Consider the following 24,107-nt stretch of genomic DNA (forward strand, 5'->3'; position numbering starts at 1 on the left):
TCTTTTTAAGTGGGAGAACTTGCACAATTGGTGGCTGACTAAATACTTTTTTTCCCCACTGTATGCATTTCCAATCAAACCCTGTGTGAACTAGCCTAAATGACACAGGTTCAATAATGCTTCAACAAACTAGGCTAACTAAGGTAAGACCGTTGTGTATCTGAAATGTCACTACGAGGCAACATTGACTTTCAGATAGAGGTTAATGTACTTGTACCATGCCCCGCAATAATCTGATTTGGTATTAGATTAACGATTGTGTTTGATTGAACACACCAAGAAGTATAGCGGCAGCACCAAGGCACGTCATGATCATTTAAAGAAAAGGATCAAACATAACCCCTAGAAAAACAATGGAAGTTCAAGGTTTAAGAATGCAACAAAATAAACACTAACCAGCATATTATTATTGTTGAAGTGATGTGTTAAGGCTTTGGGATGAGCAGATACCAAAGTATAACTAGCTAGATGGCCTAATTAATGTCCACTAAATTGTAAGCAACATGGAATCCCTTCTGCAAAGGCCTGGCCAGAGAAATTTCATCAGTGACATGGACATCAACATACCTAGGGCTTCCAGTTCCATTTTGCCTAATGAGGGCCAATTAGGTTTTATACAGCATAAAATTACCAAAGCAATGACAAGAAATGTGCGCATACAGTACATTTGTATAAAATGGAATTCCAGTACCATAGTGTTACAACAAGCCATTCATTTTCAAAAGCTTGTCAAATAATTTAATGGTGAGATTCACATGTAGCCTGGAGTGATAGATCTAGAAAAAAACAAAACAATTCAGCATACATTCCAGCATTCTGAAAAGAAACCTTGAGATTTAGTCTTAGTCCAAATCCTCATGGAGACTAAAGAAAGTGCATATGCTCAAAGGAAATAAGACCTTCATAGAGATTGCTTTATCCAATACACAGTGACAGTAATAGAAAACCACACACACAAACTAAAAGGGATGTTGGAGTGGAAGCCTAAATATCTCCCTCCATCTTACAGTTCCCTGGTCCACTCCTCATACATTACAGGGCCTGCTTGACAGAGTTGAGGCCCAGCAGGATGCTGGGCTTCTCCTCGATGACACGCACCAGCAGGTTGTCTATGTACTCCTCCAGCTCAACGATCTTGGAGTCTTTCTTGGAGAGCTCCGTCTGCTGCTTCACCACCAGGGTAATCAACTCCTCCTGGGTCAGCTGGGTGTAGGGCCCACTCTCCACCATGCCTGGTGCCTGAGGATGGTACAAAACGGTGTCACATCAGACATCAGCATTCTATCACTTTTTGGTTTTAATAGCTAAATAAAAAAGGTATTGGTTTTATTATTATTAAACATATCAACATGCAGTACCTTCATCTTCCCCAGGGTGCGGTCATAAGTCAACATCTCTCCCACTACCCGGGTACTGATGGGAGCTTGGCTCTCTATGGAGCTCATGGGCTTCACTGGGTGAGGCCTGGAAATAGAGCAAGATTACAACAACAAAAAACACTCAAACTGAGGAGCATAACAGTTTGTCACAGAAGTCAAAATTGATTAGTTGGAAATTGAATTAACAGAGGTCCATTTCAGTTAGGCTGCAGGTATAGAAAACAACCACAAATCCTCCCCATGTGAGATATGCACAGCATTTATGAATCAGAAAGGCTGCACAGAGAAAAAAACACTTTTCCTAAGTTGAACAAAACAGAGAAACGCAACAGCATATCTCTGTTTCATACCAAAACCACTAATACAAAACAACCACTTTGATCAGAGTTACCACGCTATTTCAAAATATTCCCTGAGCAATTTGCTTGATTAATACTGACTACCAAGGCTGAAACTCCAAATCTCACCAAATACCAAAAAGTGAGAGACTAAGCATAAAGCTAGAGTCCTTAATTGAAACAATAAAAGGTGAGGGGTGGGGCTGGAGAAATGTAACCACACTCAAATTCATAGACAGAGATGAAAGGACTGACCATCCATATCGTCAAAATTATAGTTGAGGCTATATAGTGTTTGTTTGCCTGTTAGACATGAGCCAATTGACTGGTGAGAAGAAAATCCCTCATGTTTATGCATACAATAATTGAACGGCTGGTTATATCTATAGAGGGGTTCAGGCTCACCTGAGTGGAGTTGAGGCTGGCTCACCACCATTGCTACTCAGCACAGTGAGTGGCTGCACCTCAGAGGGTGCGACCAAGGCCCGTAGCAGGGTCTTTCCCCCTGTCTGTGGGGTGGGCTCTCCCACTATGGACTGGGGGGGCTTAGGAGAAGTCAGGACAGAAGGTACAGGGGAGGAGGAAGTAAAAGGGTCTGCTGCCCACTTGTCTTGAGTTTCCACCCCTTCTCTGCCATAGAGTTTACTCTGTCTAGTATTTTGAGTTTGAGGCGGCAGTTTTACACATCCTGTTGTAGTGGCTGAGCTGATCAGCTTGTCTTCTCTGGGTGAAGGGTCTTCTTTATCCAGCTCAATTTTTCCAATCGCTGCTTTATTACTTGAATTAGCTGGAGGCTGAGGTGCTCCTCGTTTCTTTTTAATTTGGGAAAATCCCCTTTGAAAAGCAGGACTCTGTTCTTCTGTTTTTTCCTGCTCGGGAGGTTCGTCTGAGTCACAGTCATTAAAACTGGCAAAGGGATCTGTTGGATTGTTTGGCGCGAAAAGTTTATCCAAGTCATTGGTTGTCATTGCCTGTTCTTTAAGCTTGCGGTTTTTCTGTGGTCCTCTAGTGAACAAGTAATCTCCGCTTTGCTCTGGTTGGGCCCATTGGTCTTTAGGCAGGATATCAGCAATGGGGAAGGGGTCAGGTTCAGCAAACTTCGCTTTCATAATGCGTTCCAACTGTGTTTTTTTCTCAATGTCGTTTTCTGCAGAGTCAAACGAGAGTTGCTTTTCATTGTCAGAAGTCACCTCAGTGTTCTTTTCAGTCACTGGACTACTCCTTCTCAGTTCCATGATGTCCAGGGTTGAGGCTCTCCTCTCCGATCTGTTCTCCTTCTCTACAGTGGTAGACTCTGCTGACATCTGCTCATGATCTGCAGGTCTCACTGGCTCTTTGCGGACTAACCTTTGTCTGGGTTTGACTGTGGGGATCTCTTTGGGAGTGTTTGGCAGTCCTTTAGGTTCATCTGTAGAACTTGACACCGAAACTGCTTGTGATGTAGGTCTAGGCTTTTCTGTTGAGAGAACAGGTTTGCCATCACTGGCTGTAGCAACAGATGTGTTGATTACCTTCCTTGCATCCTCCAGAGGTGTCACGGAGGGTATGTCTCTGCTCTGAACCACAGGTTTTGTAGAGACCAAGACTTTGGAGACGAAGGCATTGGGCCACTCAGATGGATTAGCCTGTATAGTGCTCTGGCCTTGGTTTGTGTTAGAGTCCATCAATAGTCTAGGGGTGGCTGCAGCTACTGGTTTGGAAGGGGGAGTGAGTGCTGGAAAACTGTTGGGCCCCACTCTCCTCAAAGAGGTAGATTGAACTTCCTGAACTTGTGTCTGTTGCTGGTGTACGGGTTCTGCTGCCCTCTCCTGCACATAGGAATATTTGTCATTGCGTGGAGGTACTGGTGAGTCGAGGTCTGGGCCATCCACACTCATCTCTTTACCAATGAGCTGAGGCACATATTCCTGCTGTCTCTGATTCACCTCTGCAATTATATGGTCCCATCGAGTCTGTCCTAGTACTCCATGTCTCTTCTGTGGGAACAGGCTATCGTAGTCAGGAAGAGGTAGAGGAGGTATTTTGCCCTCAACCTCCTTAACAGGATAGCCACTTGCAACAGCAGATTTAGCAGAAACACTTCTGGAGCCTGCATTGGGTTTTCCATGGCTTTGTGGTTCCATTGGGCTGGGGGACAGAGGAGCTTGCCGCTTCTTGTCAGATCCATTGGGGGAAGGTCCTATGGCAGCCAGGTTCTCAGGGCTGCTATAGGGGGACTTGGAGGTGCTCCTCCGCGTCTTAGCGGGAGCAAGGGAGGAGTGGAGGTTGGAGAACATGTCAGGAGAATCAGAGGGGACGCGATAATGGATTCAGCGCAGGAAAGGGACGGAGATTGCTGCCTATGGGAGTCTGAGTCAGGTGTTTCAGGCTGCTTCAGAGACGCCACTAATCTGCCAAGGAGTGAAAACCTGGAGGTCAGTGGCGGACAGTCACACAAGAACTATGAGCCTGCCCATGACAGCTGAAATAACCAACAACTTAGAGGAGTTTGCCTCCTCTTGCAGTGGCATTCATTCCATCAAGATCTTATCTTCACGTGTGATGATGCACCCCGAATGCTTACAAGAAAATGTCAGAAACTAGTGTTCTTTCTAGTCTGCTCAAGAATCGGTCTCTGCTCTTTTCTATTCTTTGTTCATCATTTGGACCCCTAATGATGATAATTTTGTGAACCCAGAGCATTTTCTGTCTGATATTTCAAACGTTTGTTTCAAAATTAAAGAACAGTGCAGTAATGAGAAAAATATATGCCATCTGGTTAGGGCTGGGCGGTATTCCGTATTTTACGATATACCGGTATTGATGCACGGACCGGTTTGGGTTTTTACTTTACCTTCTATAACAGTATTTGAATGTTTGGTTTGTTAAATGTGATACGCCATATGTAACGTCCATTTTTATAGTATACTTTGCTACTTGAGTCATCTCTCTCCGCCCTCTTTCTCCATGCAGCTTTCCACACAGACCTAGCCCTGTTCCCTGTCACTCAAGGAGCGCATTTGTTGTTCCCCGAACATGAGACACTTGCGTTCATTTACATTTACATTTTAGTCATTTAGCAGACGCTCTTATCCAGAGCGACTTACAGTTAGTGCATACATTCAGTCTCTGCATGGTCAATGCAGCACATGCAACAAAGTTGATGACCACGATGATGTTTTCATTTTACTTCTTAATATAAATCCACTAGCGTTCTATAATTACACTATTAGTTTGTGTTTCTTACATCTGCAAACAGCTAGTTTGTCTTTTCTTAGTAAGTTGAGCCTAAATATTGTTGGCCATTAATGCTAATCGCTAGCTAGCTATTAAATGTACTGAGTCAGAGCAAACGTAACTAGCTATACAGCCTGATAATACCAGTTATGGTGTACACCTATATCGGCATGATTTTTGTGCAACATTATCTTCAAAGAATTTGTTAGCTACATGAAGTTGCTAAGAGAAAACATTCAATGCAGCCAAAGATTATAGGGTCCCCTAGGAAACACTTGTCAACACTTCGGTTCATACCCTGTCAAACACTCCTGCCTGGCATTTTCATATGTCGTCATGTCAAACTGTATTCAAAGTGCCCACTATTATACTCTAACTATAGAATTTGAATAATCCTTCAATTTCCATGATTCCAACAGTTCACCCAAGTGTTTTGCCCCCTGCTTCTCCTTCACACAAATCCAGACAGCTGATGTTCTGAAAGAGCTGCAAAATCTGGACCCCTACAAATCATCTGGGCTAGACAATCTGGACCCTTTCTTTCTAAAACTAGCCGCCGAAATTGTCGCAACCCCTATTACTAGCCTGTTCAACCTCTCTTTCGTAACGTCTGAGATCCCCAGAGATTGGAAAGCTGCCGCGGTCATCCCCCTCTTCAAAGGGGGTGACACTCTAGATCCAAACTGTTACAGACCCATATCCATCCTGCCCTGCCTTTCAAAAGTTTTTGAAAGCCAAGTTAACAAACAGATCACCGACCATTTCGAATCCCACCGTACCTTCTCCGCTATGCAATCCGGTTTCCGAGCTGGTCATGGGTGCACTTCAGCCACGCTCAAGGTCCTAAACGATATTATAACAGCGATCGATAATAGACAGTACTGTGCAGCCGTTTTCATTGACCTGGCCAAGGCTTTCGACTCTGTCAACCACTGCATTCTTATTGGCAGACTAAATAGCCTTGGTTTCTCAAATGACTGCCTCGCCTGGTTCACCAACTACTTCTCAGATAGAGTTCAATGTGTCAAATCGGAGGGCCTGTTGTCTGGACCTATGGCAGTCTCTATGGAGAGAGACTTCTTGGGCCGACTCTTTTCTCTGTGTATATCAATGACGTCGCTCTTGCTGCTGGTGACTCTCAGATCCACCTCTACGCAGACGACACCATTTTGTATACATCTGGCCCTTCATTGGACACTGTGTTAACAAACCTCCAAACGAGCTTCAATGCCATACAACACTCCTTCCGTAGCCTCCAACTTCTCTTAAACACTAGTAAAACTAAATGCATGCTCTTCAACCGAACGCTGCTTGCACCCGCCCACCCGACTAGAATCACTACTCTTGACGGGTCTGACCTAGAGTATGTGGACAACTACAAATATCTAGGTGTCTGGTTAGACTGTAAACTCTCCTTCCAGACTCACATTAAGAATCTCCAATCCAAAGTTAAATCTAGAATCGGTTTCCTATTTCGCAAACAAAGCCTCCTTCACTCATGCTGCCAAACATGCCCTCGTAAAACTGACTATCCTACCGATCCTTGACTTCGGCAATGTCATTTACAAAATAGCCTCCAACACTCTACTCAGCAAATTGGATGTAGTCTATCACAGTGCCATCCGTTTTGTCTCCAAAGCCCCATATACTACCCACCACTGTGACCTGTACGCTCTTGTTGGCTGGTCCTCACTACATATTCGTCGCCAAACCCACTGGCTCCAGGCCATCTATAAATCACTGCTAGGCAAATCCCCGCCTTATCTTAGCTCATTGGTCACCATAGCAACACCCACCCGTAGTATGCGCTCCAGCAGGTATATCTCACTGGTCATCCCCAAAGCCAACACCTCCTTTGGCCGCCATTCCTTCCAGTTCTCTGCTGCCAATGACTGGAACAAATTGCAAAAATCTCTGAAGCTGGAGACACTTATCTCCCTCACTAACTTTAAGCATCAGTTGTCAGAGCACCTTACCGATCACTGCACCTGTACACAGCCCATCTGAAATTAGCCCGCCCAACTACCTCATCCCTATATTGTTATTTATTTGGCTCATTTGTACCCCAGTATCTCTATTTGCACATCATCTCTTGCACATCTATCATTCCAGTGTTAATACTAATTGTAATTATTTTGCACTATAGCCTATTTATTGCCTTACCTCCATAACTTGCTACATTTGCACACACTGTATATATATTTATTTCTGTTGTATTTTTGACTTTGTTTTACCCCATATGTAACTCTGTTGTTGTTTTTTTCGCACTGCTTTGCTTTATCTTGGCCAGGTCGCAGTTGTAAATGAGAACTTGTTCTCAACTGGTTTACCTGGTTAAATAAAGGTGGAAAAAAAATAAAATAAAAAAAATAATTCACAAGTCAAATTGCATTTGCAACATTTGGTTAGAAATATGGCCTAGATTGTTTTATACTGTTCAAATCGATATGGGCAAACTATCAAAATGGAGAAAGACCCATTGAAATCACTTAGTATGTATGTATGTGTTGCCACCCTAGGGTCACACACTACTCAAAGCAAATTTTGAACTTTTATTATTCAAAAACATAAAATACTGTCAAATACCGTCTATTTTTTTATTTTTATACCGCAATATTATATTTTGGCCATATTGCCCAGCCCTACGTCCAGTCCCATCTGTAACCCGCTCTACCCCAAACACGCAAAAACACCTGACGTTATTTTCTTGTAGCACATCATCACACCTGATAAGGTCTTGATGGAATTAAACATAATTTGGAAATATGGGAATGCCCACAATTGCCTTTCTTTTAAAAACACATAAAAGGGTGGTTATAAAAACACATTGAAATACTTTAGGATGGGCTATATCATCATTCTTGCAAAAAGGCTCAAACATAGGCTACTAAACAAATCTAGATTTAGAACGTCTGAATTTCAGTGGCAAAATAAGATTAGGCTATAGCAAAACTAAAAAAGTATTTCCTCCTTTAAAAGGGAATTTGACTATATTGAGTGGACAACTCACCATTAGGAAAGCATGATTAAAATAAATCCAGAAATAGATGAGTGAAAAAACAAAGCCTTGTTTGCTCCTGCAGACTGTCCCAATGTACTTAGTCACCCCAGTGTTAGCTCACTTCATCCCTCCCAACCTGTTCTGCACCATACCACCCAGACTCAGACACACCTAGATTCCACACTGCAGACCAATCAGCAAAGCAGCCAAACAGGCCCATCACATGCCAGATGATCCACGATCATGTTTGTCAAGGCTTTTAAGAGCCTTAAAGCTGGAATCATTAATGGTGAAACTGCAACGTCCATTTGCAATATTACAACAAACAAGTTACTGCAAACCCCCCCCCCCCCGGACATCATTGCATGCACGATAGAACAGCAGAATATGTACAGCATTTTTATTTTACTACCTTGGGCGACGCTCCTCACCGCTGCTTCGTCAACAAAACCAAAACTACGGCAGTAAGGCAGACAGTAACCAAAACTACGGCAGTAAGGCAGACAGTGGCACCATTCCCCTACTGCGGATTCTATCTTTAAGACAATCAAGAGGAACAAAGATGAAACTCAGAACACTAGGCTAATTGCAGCCAGTGCTGACATGGAGACATGATCTGGTGTACAGATTAGTTCATCCTAAACCATACCACCATCTGATCATTAATCCCCAAACAACCATATGCAACGGAGAATAATAAAACCATTTAAACTACAGTTGGATAGCAACCAAGGAAAACTCACCACAGCTATTCAATCTGGACAACATACAGCAATTTGAGTGAAAATATATATGGATTTTAGGAGAGTTCTAAGAATGAGGTCAGAGACACTAGTTCACCAGTGACAGTAGTGAGCTTTTTGAAATTGGAGAGCTAGATGTATATGGTTAGATGAAAGGCTGCCAAGGCAGCCAACATGATCTGTTGCATATGCTATCAAAGAAAAATATTTCAAAATAGTTAACTGGAAATAACATGAAAACCATCTAGCACCCATTAGCAACATTCTGAGACAGAAAATGTGTATTGGTTAGTGTTACCTGATCAGCAGTGAAGTACATTGGGTATATAGTAGCTCCAATTACCATTGTACATGTAACTTTTGTCAGAACATCAGGTAGGCCTACATTACATTAGTAGGCTGACAAAGCTTACAGCAGAGGAGAAGGACACATCCTAACTTGAGACCTGCATTATTAAAACCATGCATTGATGGGAGATTCACACGAAGTTTGGACTTAACTATGCAGATCTCAAGTTAGAATAGACCTGTAAGTGCATTAGAACAAGACCGACACCTACCTAGGCTTGACTGCAGACACCTTGGCAGTGCGGTTGGAGTTGAGGAAGACAGCAGCGCTCGTGGTGTTGGGGCTGCAGACATCCTTCTGGGAGTCCACCGGGCTCTGCTCAAACAGGTTTGGAGGGTCTGGACTGAGGGGGATCTCCTCAAATTGGTTGGTGGCGTGTGGAGGGACCGCCAAATCTCTGGTGAAGCGTCTGGGAGCTGGGTTGGGCCTCTCCTCCTTGGCGCTAGTCTGCTGCTGCTCTTCCTTTTTCTCCTCCTTCTTCATGATCATACCAAACAGAGAGGACAGCCTCTCAGCCACAGAGGCCTCCTCCTGTTGTTTCTGCTCCTCTGCTCTCTTGGTCTCCTCCTGCTGCCGCTGGTCCTCCCCCAGCCTCTGAAGCTCCTCTGCCTCCAGCCGCCTCCTTTCTTCCTCTAGGCACTTCAGCTCCTCTTCCCGCTGCTTATTCCTCCTTGCCTCATCCTCCTGGAACCTTCTCCTCCTCTCCTGCTCCTCCTGTTGCTTGCATTCCTCCTCCTCCTGAAGTATCTTGAGCTGCGCTCTGTGTTTCTCCTCATTCCATCTCTTCTCTTCGGCCTGTCTCTTCTCCTCCTCCTCCTCCTGAAGGCGCCGTTGCTCCAGCAGAGCCCTATCCACAGACTCCTTTCTGTAGGTGGGGACAGAGAGGCCCTTGAGGGAGTCTACAGAGACATCAGATGGTTGCCTGCGGCTGCGTACATCCTCCACTGAGCCCTGACCAGAGCTGTTGAGGCTGAGGGTGGACCCAGACTTGGGCTCTACCTCCTCTGCATACACATGGTTGCCGTTGATGCACGTGCTGTTCGGATCGTCCTTCTGCTTGGATCTGCCCAGAAGAGAAAAAGGTCCTGTAGACACCTTGCTGTCATTGCTGCCTGTCCGCTTGTGGCCCAGGAACTTGAACTTCTTTTTAACTGTAGATAGAAAGAGATAGTGAAGGAGGTTATTGCATATTCCAATCATCATTACTGAAATATAAAAAAAGGTATGCAGACAGAAGTCAAAATGTTTAAGCTGAATGAAAGGAGCTCACCATCAGGAGAATCCACATTGAGGCCAGAAGAGCGACTGCCACTGAGGGATGCATTCTTCTCAGGAAGAGTGCCCAGTGTAGACATGGACTGGGAGACGTTGCGCTGCAAGTTGGATTTAGGGGCAAAGAGGGTCTTGAGCTTGGATTTCTTCTTGGCCTCAGGGAACTCTGAGTACACTGAGTGGGAGTCAGCCTCTCCCTCGCTGTCAGTCAGTACCTGGCTGACAGAGGGCACTATTGCAGAGGATGAGTCAGAGAAGCTGTCCTTTTTCTTCCCACGCACTTTGTCCTTGAGCTTTCCGATGCGGGAGCGTGGTTTGTCTTGCATGGAAAGGTCAAACATGCTGGCTGTCAAGTTGTTTCTCATAAACTGGATGTCCAACATCACTTCCCCTTTGACTTTATCCTCCTTCCTATTCTTATCCAGCAGTTTGTACCAACTGAAAATGAGAGAAAGAGATATTACACTGAACAAAAATAAAATGAAACAATTTAAAAGATTTTACTGAGTTACAGTTCATATAAGGGAATCGGTCAATTTAAATAAATTCATTAGGCCCTAATCTATGGATTTCATTTCACTGAGAATATAGATATGCATCCGTTGGTCACAGATCCCTTTAAAAAAAAAGATGGGGCGTGGATCAGAAAACCAGTCAGTATCTGGTGCGACATCTCCTTTGCATAGAGTTGATCTGGCTGTTGATCGTGGCCTGTGGAATGTTGTCCCACTCCTCTTCAATGGCTGTGCGAAATTGCTGGATATTGGCGGGAACTAGTATCCCAAACATGCTCAATGGGTGACATGTCGGGTGAGTATGCAGGCCATGGAAGAATTGGGACATTATCAGCTTCCAGGAATTGTGTACAGATCCTTGCGACATGGGGCCGTACATTATCATGCTGAAACATGAGGTGATGGCGGCAGATGAATGGCACGACAATGGGCCTCAGGATCTCGTCACGGTATCTCTGTGCAATCAAATTGCCATCGATAAAATGCAACTGTGTTCCTTGCTTATGCCTGTCCATACCATAACGGGGCATTTTGTTCAAAACGTTGACATCAGCAAACCACTCGCCCATACACACTGTCCGCCATCTGCCCAGTACAGTTGAAACCAGGATTCCTCCATGAAGAGCACACTTCTCCAGCGTGCCAGTGGCCATCGAAGGTGAGCATTTGCCCACTGAAGTCTTATTATTATTATTATTGAAGTTGGTTACGATGCCGAACAGCAGTCAGGTCAAGACCCTGCTGAGGAGCACGCAGATTAGCTTCCCTGAGAAGGTTTCTGACAGTTTGTGCAGAAATTCTTCGGTTGTGCAAACCCCCACTATCATCATTTTCAATTCTGTTAAATTACATTGGAGGCGGCTTATGGTAGAAAAATTAACATTAAATTATCTGGCAATAGCTCTGGTGGACATTCCTGCAGTCAGCATGCCAATTGCATGCACCCTCAAAACTTGAGACGTCTGTGGCATTGTGTTGTGTGACAAAACTACATATTTTAGAGTGGCCTTTTATTGTCCCCAGCACAAGGCGCACCTGTGTAATGATCATGCTGTTTAAATCAGCTTCTTGATATGCCACACCTGTCAGGTCGATGGATTATCTTGGCAAAGGAAAAATGCTCACTAACAGGGATGTAAACAAATGTGTGCACAAACCATGAGAGAAATAAGCTTTTGTGCATATGGAAAATGTCTGAGATCTTTTATTTCAGCTCATGGGACCAACACTTTACATGTTGCATTTATATTTTTGTTTAGTGTAGGTCCTCCTGTTCAATTAAAAATCAAATTATATGGCCGCATGACGCAGAACCAATGTACTGATGGTCAAATGTGAGGAATTGTCTATTAAGCTTAGCTACGCGGTAAAACTTTTTCAACATCATGATTTGCCAGGAAATGGGGTCAAACATGACTTGATAAAACTATTACTGAACTTTTGGACTAGTTTTGGAGGTCAGGACCTATAATAGATCCAGCTCATCCAGTGCTGACGTAAATGGGCTGTAAACTAATTGCAGTTTAGGCCCACTCTGCACAAAGGAAAGTGTTCTGGAGAGCCCTTTCCATAACAGCCTCTGTGATTGCAGAGACATTGCACAATAAGAGCACTGCTAGATTTGGTCAATAAGCAGAGCGGTAGGCTAATCCCAGTAATGTAAAGTGCAGCTCAACAGACTGTGCCCCAGGTGAACTCTCACCTTCCCAAGACCAGAACAACAACCCATCCAATCCATGCTGGAGCAGGTTAAGGAAGTCCCTTGCAGTGTGCCATTTTTGCATATTCAGTCACTCGCAGTAGGCCTATGCTCTTAATCTTTTTGCATCTTCACTTGAGTTTTTATCATCATATAATGGAAGCTTAAAACATTTAGCCAGGCCTACAAAGGAAGCCAGTAGAGGGCAGAAATCCCTGGTTAAATTCAGTGTCATCACTGAACCTCCATGTTTCAGGGTCAGAGTTCTGATCGATAAGCTCAGGCTCTAGTGAGCACTACACACATCCTTCCCTGAGGACATCATACTTCCATAGGCAGTAAAAGGTTAAAGGAAAACAACTGGTCACTTTTTACTCGTCATAGATAGTTAGCTGATGGGTCTATATTTAGAATGCATTCAGCTGAAATTCGATGTACACTGCTGGGCAGTGATCAGACATTATTCTATGTGGTTCATGTGAAGTTCAGTGAATCATTTCCCTACCCTTACTGGAGTACTAAAACAAAAATCCAGACAGGATCCTGTGGGAAAACAGTCAGGAAACATGCATGGGAGTAAACCTAGCCTACATTCCATAAAGCCTAGCAGAGCAGTAGGGAGGCCTTCTTAAGAGGTGTAGGCTAATGAAAGCTATGCTTTCTCCAAGCATTCCTAATCTCCTTCCCAAACTGGGCCATGCCAGGTAAAACAAATACTAACAGAGCACAGAACAATGGGATACAATTGAGAACATTTAAGACAATATTTCAATTTATTTTCTGTAGTACTGGTCAGACTCTGAACACTGGTTCAGTGAAGGGATTCTATGAGTTAAAAGGAAGAATGAGTTGACATGGCACACGTGATAGTGTTTACAGATAAATAGAAAACCCTGGCCCTGATAGAGGAGTGGTGGTCTGCTGTTGGACCAGTTCTCTCAGAGAAAGTGGTGGAGGCACCGACTTCCCTCTGAAGTATAATGATTAACATGTCACGTCCAGCTAATGACTAACACGACAGACTAAACGCTATGGATTTGTTTGACAGAAGATCCTTTGCTGCCTTTGTGAGAGAGAAATATAGCAAACATAAAAAATGATGAGTAAACCTCGATTCATGCACATATAGGTATATTTCATGATTAATTTGGTGTTGAGAAATAGTCTAATGATATTTTAGACATCTCAAAGATGAAACGGGTCTATAGCCAAGTCCATTTCTAATGTGGAAACAGAAATACCAAAAAAGCATACTTAACATAGGCCTTTATTGTTGTCAGTAGTGCCTACATTATTCAATATCAAAGTTGTGGAACTTCCCTTTCACCTAATATACCTAAGTGTGAACAGTGATGACATGTTCAAGAGCCATACCTGGAATATGATCAGTAACATGGTGTGTTATTTGGCATCATATCATTTCACTGTCTCATGCTGAGAACATATTCTGCTACATTGGGAAAGGACAAAGAGCTCCCATGCAGGAAAACCTAGTGCCTTACCTCAATGTCAAACCCTGACCCAGCAACAGAAGTAGGACAGTAATCTAACACCAAACGCTGCAAGGGGGAACAAACAGCAACATCCAATTCCCTTTTTGTGTTTGAGAGAGAAGGAGCAAGATAAGTCATAAAAAGCTATCCAACCCCAACTGAGTAAACTCTAGATAAGGTTCTAGATATGAGCGTATAGTAAACAAGTGAATGAGCCTAAGCACTGTACAAAGGCTGCCCTTGGGACAGCCTATACTGAGAGAGCATTATACACAGAAGGATACAACCATGACAGTCACTCACTGCCCTCAATTGAGACAAATAGCCTACAAGTCAAAGATTAGTATGCAGTCTTCAATATTGAAATCTAAATGTCCTTCAGTCTTCTGTCCATGTTTAAGTCAGCGAACAGTCTTAAAAACACTATTAAATAAGATGTGGGTGTGTACATTTTGCCTCATAGGTAGCTAGCCTACTGTTTTGTTATAATGCTCGCTATACCCATGATAGAGCCGATTCCACCATTGTTGTGAATGCCATCATGGTCCCAACCCATGTAATTTCACATGTCACTGTGATTAACCCTCAGAGTTAAATAACCTTGCAGAAACATGGGGAATGGCAGGAATGTAGACACTGGACAACATTCCCTCTTAATGAGATACGGCCTGACATGCAGCATGACCCCATCCAGCTGTGAAGGCCAGAGATAGGCTCAAAATAAATGCGGAGGGTACCGGTACAGAGTCAATCTGCAGGGGCACAGATTAGTCGAGGTAATATGTACATGTAGGTAGAGTTAAAGTGACTATGCATAGATAATAAACAGAGAGTAGCAGCAGCGTAAAAGAGGGGATGGGGTGGGTACAATGCAAATAGTCTGGGTAGCCATTTGATTAGCTGTTCAGGAGTCTTATGACTTGGGGGTAGAAGCTGTAAAGAAGCCTTTTGGACCTAGACTTGGCGCTCCGGTACCGCATGCCGTGCGGAAGCAGAGAGAACAGTCTATGACTAGGGTGGCTGGAGTCTTTGACCATTTTTAGGGCCTTCCTCTGACACCGCCTGGTATAGAGGTCCTGAATGGCAGGAAGCTTGGCCCCAGTAATGTACTGGGCCGTACGCACTACCTTCTGTAGTGCCTTGCGGTCGGAGGACGAGCAGTTGCCATACCAGGCGGTGATGCAACCAGTCAGGATGCTCTCGATGGTGCAGCTGTAACACTTTGAGGATCTGAGGACCCATGCCAAATCTTTTCAGTCTCCTGAGGGGGAAATAGGCTTTGTTGTGCCCTCTTCACGACTGTCTTGGTATGTTTGGACCATGTTAGTTTGTTGGTGAAGCTCTCAACCTGTTCCACTACAGCCCCGTCGATGAGAATGGGGGCGTGTTCGGTCCTCTTTTTCCGTAGTCCAATCATCTAATTTGTCTTGATCACGTTGAGGGAGAGGTTGTGATCTTGGCACCACACAACCAGGTCTCTGACCTCCTCCCTATTGGCTGTTTCGTCATTGATCAGGCCTCCCAATGTTGTGTCCTCAGCAAACTTAATGATGGTGTTGGAGTCGTGCCTGGCCATGCAGCCATGGGTGAACAGGGAGTACAGGAGGAGACTGAGCACGCACCCCTGAGGGGCCCCCGTGTTGAGGATCAGCGTGGCAGATGTGTTGTTACCTACCCTTACCACCTGGGGGTGGCCCGTCAGGAAGTCCAGGATCCAGTTGCAGAGGGAGGTGTTTAGTCCCAGGATCCTTAGCTTAGTGATGAGCTTTGAGGGCACTATGGTGTTGAACGCTGAGCTGTAGTCAATGAACAGCATTCTCACGTAGGTGTTCCTCTTGTCCAGGTGGGAAAGGACAGTGTGGAGTGCAATAGAGATTGCATCATCTGTGGATCTGTTGGGGCGGTATGCAAATTGGAGTGGGTCTAGGGATTCTGGGATAAGGGTGTTGATGTGAGCCATGACCAGCCTTTCAAAGCACTTCATGGCTACAGACGTCAGCGCTACGGGTCGGTAGTCATTTAGGCAGGTTATCTTAGTGTCCTTGGGCACTATGGTGGTCTGCTTGAAACATGTTGGTATTACAGACTCAGTCAGGGACATGTTGAAAATGTCAGTGAAGACACTTGCCAGTTGGTCAGCACATGCTCGGAGTACACGTCCTGGTAATCCGTCTGGCCCTGCGGCCTTGTGAATGTTGACCTGCTTAAAAGTCTTACGGCAGCCATCTTTTCCGGCGCCATTATATTTACTATTTACTAAAAGGGGAGATATGGTTAGGGTATTAGCTCAAGTATTCACAGCCTAAAGCTACAGTCTGACAAGAAAGCAGAGGAAGCGTGACCTCACCCAACATAATCAGATCGTTTTCCCAACCAGCTCCATGGTTTCGGTTGTCCCACTGAGCTACTGATAAGGGATCTGGAATGGCCTTCTCTGTGTGTGCTTTAGGTGTGTAAACATGTGCAGAGGTTGATGGCTGTAGAGTACAATAGATATTTATCAGTCTTCAGATAAACCTGACAAACGTAATGGAATTTCATCTCTGCTATGTCAGTGAAATTCATCAATGGTGACACCTAACAGAGCAGAAGAGACATTCCTATCACTAATACCATTCTGCCTACATGAAGAACCCCCTCTCGGTGGAGAATTAGAAAGAAAAAATAATAATCACAATCCATACACACAGATCCTTTATCTTTATTCAACATTAGTTACTTACTCAGTCCTTTTCCGGGCACTGTTATCGTTTAGCTCCAGTAGGTTGACCACAGCTTGTCCCAGGAACTTGTCCAGTCCCACCAGAGCTCGGTGCATTACGATGATATACAGAGTGCAGCGTTCAGCATTGCCATGGTGGAACAGTGGCAGGTCAAACGTTGCCTCTTCCTTCCATACCGGTGCGACACATTTTTCGGCAACCGAGGTAGAAAACTTGTCTTTGGCCACCTGCATGATGGCATAGGCATCGTTGGTTCCATTCTTGCCTTTGATCCTCAAATTCCTGGCTTGGAACACCGTTACCTGTACGCTTGTGGGATACCACTGCTGGCTTTGGTCAGCCAAAGCCATTTCAAAGCTTTAGCTAAAAAAAACGACTTTGGCAGGTTTTAGGATATCCTAACGACTTTGTTTTTACTTACAGAGACTGACTAACTATATGTTACTACTGGTAGCTCGTCGTCCTCGGTAATGTATTATGACGATTGTCGACTCTCGGCCGGGTATCTGATGATGTCGACACACTTGACACTCCCAGTTCACTCTACAATACCACCTACGCAGTGGGTATGATAAGGAGAGTCTGAGTAATATAACGAACCTTATATATCCGTCTCAATTAGCTAATGCAACACAGGGGTTGGTCATACTACTAGCTAACTTAATGGCTAGGTAAATATGAAATATCAAGAACTTGCTAACGTTAGCTAGCTTACTAGCTGCTTTAACTTGCCCAAATAAATTCAGACGTTCGACAAGAACCATCGTATACAATTTTCTTCTATAAGTAAATTGTACTCTGCGTTCTCATACAAAGAGGTCAAATACTAACACAACGACTGTCTGTAATAATTGCTTTTCTGTAATAATTGCTTTTCATTGTCTCTCGCTTGACTGTTGACTTTTTTCTTTGTTGAACGATAAACTTCCTCATCAACCATTCTTCCCGCCCATACTTCCCACATTCCTATCTGATTGGTTAAAATTTGCGTCAAGACGTTAACGACCTACCGTGATTGGACAGTGGCGCTGGTGCCATAGTAACGCGAATTACGCAGTCTTTTAATCGCCACTACGCACAGGTCTACGATCAGGTTTGTACATTTGCAACCCCTGACCTTATTTTATTCTAGGTACTTTAACTTTTGAAACTCAATTCATGTGTAGTGGTTTTATTATATTACTTTAATGTTTTTTTATGTTTCTTCTGAGAAAATATACCGGTAGTGATGTCCTATGTTTTTTTTCAAATTATTGTATTGTAATTTGAAATGTAATTAAAAAAAAAAAAATATATATATATATATATATATATATAATGTCTAGGATCAATTTACCATCCCTGAATCCCCCAGCCCAGGACCACGCTGACCTTATGTTTGTAAACATGCTGACTAATTGTTTCTAAACTACACTAATATAACAAATTGTAATAAAGAACTGTTTAGTGACAAAGGTTTCAGCTTTGTTGAACAGAGAACAAGATGTCACAAATTAGACCACAACATCAAGAACAGCTAATATGAACAGAGGCTTCAGGAGCAGCTGGTGCTCAGACAGCCAGTCACAGAGTTTCTAAGACTCTTTCATTCGCATTCACCTCATGTTCATATCAGAGAAGCAGTATTGCCCCATCAGTATGAGAATAAATGACAAAATACTAAAGTTGTATTTATTGTATTTATTTTGCATCAGAGTTTATTTTACAAGGCACAGTTGGAATTCTTGAACAATATATTATTGAATTAAACACAGTTATTTCATACTGATGTCATTATGACAAATGAAATATAAATATACAAACAGCATTTTAAAATCTCCCTTTTTCATTTCGAGATGAGAGTGGACACAAAACTTGGAAATCATTTAAGGACCAATGGGATGAATGTTAGTAAATGGATTAAATGTTAACAATCTGGGTAACCATGAGTGAAAAAGAGGACACATTCTGCCATTGTGTTCTTGCACGTGTTGACATTTTACACCTAATGGAAATTAGTGGAACAAGCATGGTGGTTTTTCTACAGACAATAATAAGGAAGGTAAGTGCAACCACTGCTTTGTACTTAACACAACTCTCAGCTTTGTGAGTTCTTCCTCATGTTATTATCATTGACCTAAAGGGAGATTTCAGGACCTAGAATAAGGATACAATCTATGAACTGTATCCCATTTGCTAAACACTGACGTTGAGGTAAGCTCTGCTTATCTATACAATTATTTGGCACAATAATTTCCCTGAACACATTGGAGTTGTTTAGCGGAGCGTATCTAAGATGAACTGAGCTGTTGCATTCTTACATGCTAAAAGAATACTGAAGATCAAAATGGCATAATATGGCTTTACACAATATTGTATGGTAAAGTGTGTGAAGCAACATCAGAAAACTATGTAGCATAAATGAACCAGAATTCTGTCATACATGTTTTTGCCTTTATTCTGAGATTTGTACATCAACAGAAAAAAATAGTGTAGAAGTATTTGATGATTACTGTAAAAAGCTTTGAAGCCATTGGTTTATGAGGTGAATGTGAGGGGGGTGTTTCAGTAAGCGCTTATCTTGGTTCATGTGATATAAACCAGAGCTATTTACTGCATAATAAAACAACCATTAAAATATTCTCCTTCCTCCTGATGCAGATGGAAAACTCAACATAGTTTAAACGGATGCATCCCTTTATATCAGTGCATGAACAATGATGTTTGAAATCCTGGAGGGGGCAGTCTACATCCATGTTCAACTAAGTGTAAATCCAGAGATTTGAAACTCCAAGAGGGAGAGAGCACAGTAAAAGAAAATGGGAAAATGAAGAAGGATGGGGAAGTTCATATAAAAATAATTTGTCCAAATAATGATACTTGTTCAATCCTGTTTATTAGGGGAGGAGTTCCCTCTCAGTGCTGATGCGTATTTGAATCCAGGTCAATACGATTTAGTATAAAAAGTTTTACAATCTGCATTCTCTCATCCTAGATTGAGAATCACACACACAAACACACATTCACACAAGCATACACATACACACGCACACACACATGCCCACATACCCACAATACTACAAGAAAATATAATAAAAACAAAAAGATTCTTCACAGAGGAAATGCACAGACATACTGTGGAAATGGACAATCTTAGATTCCATTTCATGCTATAGTCGATATGCATAGAATAAGAATACAAATAAAACAATAAAGCTTTACTTAAGGTACCCAAAATCAACATCTTATGTTGATTTTAGACTTAGCTCGTAAAAATTCCTGTGACGTGTAGAATAAATGAGTATTTTAGGTTTGAAATATGAGAAACAAAAGTACACAAAAGACAGGCCTTGAATTCATGGCAAACCCAACAAACAGTTGTTATGTATGTGACAGAGCTGAGAGTACAGGACATGGTTGTCTTCATACACATCCCATACCATCATTGTAATGGAAAGCCAAATGGCTGGACGCAAAAGTAGCAAGCAACACAACCCCATAATCTAGCTCTTTTACACATTAAAAATAAAAAACCTCATCATGATCTGAATCCCAACTTGAGATCCACACGTGAAACTAGAAGTTTTGTGCAATTCTTTCAATATAATTTACACGAAAGTCTGAGTTACACACATGGATCTCATATTAGGATTCATCTGTATAGGTGTAGGAGACTATAACAACAGTCCAATCATATCAAATATTGTCAGGGTCCACTGTGGACAGGTGCTGGGAAAGAGCTAGGGTCACACTGTAGTTTCACTCTTCCACATACTTTTCATGCCCACAGAGCTCTGGGAATGGTCCGTGCCACTTGTGTCCAACTCCAGCTCTATCACAGAGCTCTTGAGGGTGCCGTTAGGGGCAACCCCTGGCACAGTGGTAGTAATGCTGTTCAGAGGGTAGGAGCTGCGCTTAGCTTCACGCTCTGCAGCCGCTGCCAGTTTCAGATTGTCTCGGCTGGCGCTGCGCCTATTACCTTGCATAGCCACCCTGCTGGCCACAGAGGGGAGCAGAGGGAAGGGCTTACGGCTGCCGCTGCTGCCCCCGTCACTTCCCTCTGAGGGGCTGGTAGCCACTGTCTCCCCCACTCTCCTACCATTACAGTTGGTTATCGGGCTGACATGGCTCTCAGAGTGGCTGTGATGTACGCTGCCGTTCTCACTAGTGGCCTGTTTGTGGGCTGGATGGGCAGCGTTGTGCTGCTCTATACCTGTAGGTCCCAGTGCTCCCATACTGCCCCCTCCCCCACCAGCCCTCATGACTTTGAGACGGTAGTGACCTCTGCCTTCACCTCGGTGGTGATACTGGCTGCTCCCTTGTTTAGTTCTGCCACTGACCTTCCTCCTCTGAGGCTGGACAGGGGCTATGGTGGGCAGCAGGTTGTTAGCTTGCTTGTTGTTATTGTCCGTACTGGTGCTGGTGTTGATGCCTGCTGGGGCATGAGTGGTATTGTTGGTATTGTCTTGTGCCACCTGCAGCAGGTTGGTAAGCTTACAGGGCCCAGGGCCCACACTGCTGATCCCACTGGGGGTGGAGGAGGACCTGGCTGATGAGGAGTTGTGGGGATCCCCTGGAGGATGGCAGCCAATGAAGATCTGGGATCCCTTTTCAGAGGTGGTCTGCATCCCACTAACAGTGGTGCAGGTGTGCATGTAGGCTGGCATAGGCTGGGAGCGGCAATACCCTGGGCAGCAGCCCAGCCAGGAGGCCTGCACATCCAGGCGTCGAAAGCAGTGGTGCACCACCAGGAACACCCCCAACACGGTGGCAGCTACCCCATAGAGACAGCTAAACAACAGGCTGCTGTGCCCTGTCAGCCACATGGCCATGGCTCCACAGCCCCACAGGGCCAGGAACAGGAAGTGGGTGGCCACCAGCACCAGGAACTGCACCTTCAGGGAGTACTGGTCCTCTGGGGTCAACGCAGCGTGCATGGTCCCCACCACAGAGTCTGTTGACATGAGACTAGTGCTTCTACCCAGGGCTGGCTGGCTCTCAGGCACAGGGGAGGATAGTGAGGATCCTGGGCACTCTTTGGACACCCGCTGCCTCAGGCGAAACACAGTGCACAGGAAATAGATCCAGGTGACCAATACCGCCAAGCCTGCGGGGACAAAGAAGGCCCCCAAACTGGGCTGCCACACCAACCAGCAGCTGGAAAATACCACAAAAAAGTCAGCAAGGTCATAGCAAAAGAAGGATTCCTCTGTATATTCAAAATCTCATAAAAAATGTCAAATTCAGCTCTTGAATAAGCACTAAACCAAAATATACTGTGTCAAGGGCCAATGGGTCAACGGTAAAATGAGAAGCACTCACTAAGGGCTGTTGGCCCCATAGTTGTTGACGTTGACAGCTGCAGTGATGCCACATATGATGAGAGGAACACCACCAGCTATTAGATAGAACCTGTATTCAGGAAAGATACAAATTAGAGGGATCCAACAAAATTAGATGAAAAAGAAAGTAAGATTAAATGACAGTGAACTTATTTAGATGTGAAGTATCATGTGCCAGACACAATATTGGAAACAACAACTAAACCCAAGGACTGTATGACAAATTACATTTCAGTTTCTGTTTATTCTGTATGAGATTTAGCGGCTTTGCTCCTTTGTTGTTTTATCCCAGCAAGCATACATTTCACAGCTGTAGTGATCCCTAGGCTAGCTGTCTGTGATCTCTTGAGCTGAACTGAGCTGTTAGTTGGGCAGCTGCGCTAGCTGATAAAGTGTAACAAAGGGCAACAGGTTGCTGGGGGGGTTGTGATTTATCACAGGGCCAGGCGTCATTGGAGGGCTGACCCCATGCGGCGGTGGGCGACAGAGGGGTTTGGGAAAGCCACAGAGATCAACAGTACAGTACATGATCACAGCCAGGGATCACCAGGGCAGAGGGGGAAAAGGGGGAGGAGGAGGGGAGGGGGGCAGTAATGAGGGGACAGTGCGCCCCCTCCATCACCCTGGCCAGATTTACGATATTCTCCTCAACCTCTGTTATCCCAGGCTCGTACATTCCTCTCCTCCCCCGCTCTAGGTTCAGCACTCTGCATCTGTCACTGCTGCTCTTTTGTGCCTTAGCAGTAGTCTACTGTTTTTCCCTCCAAGGCTTTCTAAAACAGAAGATCCTTGGTTCTAAACACAATGGTGGTCTTTGATATGACACAGTTAGGGTGTCCGTTCACATGAATACAGTCATTTAAAATAGCACCCCACAATGAGCTCCCAACTCAACCATTGACCTGTTTGACAATAACTCACAACCTTCTCATATAAAAGTTGACTCTGTCTCACCCTGATGACATCACTGACCTGAGCATAGGCCGCTGAGTAGGTGGAACAGGAGACTCTCCCTCTGGTTGCCGTGGCATCCTCCAGACAGCCTCTTTGTAGAGGACTCTAGCACTGACCCCGATCCACAGCAGAGTAGACAAGGAGGAGTAGTGGAGAGCGATGCCCACCTGACACAAATCACACAGGGTCATACACACAGCCTACACACACCACATGTAGAGAGCATGAGCTGGGTCTGAGAGGAGAGGGACTTACTGCCTGGCACACCATTGGATAGCTGGTCAGGGTGATGCCTCCTGCGTAGACAGCTGTGGTCATAGCGACGTGGAAGCAGGTATTGAGTAACGTGTGCCAGCTCTTTCTGGATATGTTTATAGAACTGCAGGAGGAAGAAAACAAAGAAGAGCATTAGATGGACATAAAGACACTGTGGGGTAGGTCAGATAGCAGACACACACACACACACACACACACACACACGGTACCTGTGGTGTATTATGTGTGTGATGATGATGGTGAAGAGGCAGAGGAGGAGGATTGCAGTACAGGTATAGACCACAGGGTGGAGTACCCTCACTGACATGGGTGGGGAGTGAGGGAAGTCAGGAACCTCCTAGGAAAAAGATAACTATTAATATCATTGCAATGACCGCACTGTGGGGCTTGGTATAAAATCTTGAGACCTTGAGAAAATAACATGAATATTCATCCAGTGCAGTCAATTTTTCTTTAGATATATTAGGATCCCCATTAGCTGACGCCAATAGCGACAGCTAGTCTTACTGGGGTCCAACACTTAACTCATTCCAGGGTTTGTCTTTATCAAAACTATGAAATAACACATATGGAATCATGTAGTAACCAAAAAAGTGTTAAACAAATCAAAATATATTTTATATTTGAGATTCTTCAAAGTAGGCACCCTTTGCCTTGATGACAGCTTTGCACACTCTTGCCATTCTCTCAACCATCTTCATGAGGTAGTCACCTGGAATGCATTTCAATTAACAGGTGTGCCTTGTTAAAAGTTAATTTGTGGAATTTCTTTCCTTCTTAATGCGTTTGAGCCAATCAGTTTTTTTGTGACAAGGTATACAGAAGATA

General features: G+C 44.0%; 2 protein-coding genes across 2 annotated transcripts in view; both read right to left on the reverse strand.

Annotated features, from left to right (window-relative positions):
• Positions 1-67: 67 nt before the first annotated feature.
• LOC311144753 (rab11 family-interacting protein 1-like) lies at positions 68-17,629 on the reverse strand. Its single transcript, XM_084180853.1, has 5 exons — positions 16,729-17,629; positions 10,297-10,736; positions 9,238-10,177; positions 1,359-1,464; positions 68-1,239 (listed from the first exon to the last, which is right to left on the reverse strand). Exons 1-5 carry the CDS (start codon positions 17,076-17,078, stop codon positions 1,033-1,035), a joined length of 2,043 nt encoding a protein of 680 aa, XP_084036979.1. The 5' UTR covers positions 17,079-17,629; the 3' UTR covers positions 68-1,032.
• Positions 17,630-18,431: 802 nt separating this feature from the next.
• Positions 18,432-24,107, reverse strand: part of adgra2 (adhesion G protein-coupled receptor A2) — a 56,858-nt gene continuing 51,182 nt past the window's right edge. Inside the window, exons 16-20 of the mRNA XM_084180902.1 lie at positions 23,489-23,616; positions 23,259-23,382; positions 23,022-23,170; positions 22,030-22,119; positions 18,432-21,864 (exon numbers count right to left, since the gene is read on the reverse strand). Of these exons, the coding sequence (XP_084037028.1) occupies positions 20,454-21,864; positions 22,030-22,119; positions 23,022-23,170; positions 23,259-23,382; positions 23,489-23,616 (1,902 nt within the window). The 3' untranslated portion in view covers positions 18,432-20,453. The remainder of the gene's footprint in view (positions 21,865-22,029; positions 22,120-23,021; positions 23,171-23,258; positions 23,383-23,488; positions 23,617-24,107) is intronic.

Source organism: Coregonus lavaretus (assembly GCF_964263955.1).
Source record: "Coregonus lavaretus genome assembly, chromosome: 17".
In the NCBI taxonomy this organism is placed as follows: domain Eukaryota; kingdom Metazoa; phylum Chordata; class Actinopteri; order Salmoniformes; family Salmonidae; genus Coregonus; species Coregonus lavaretus.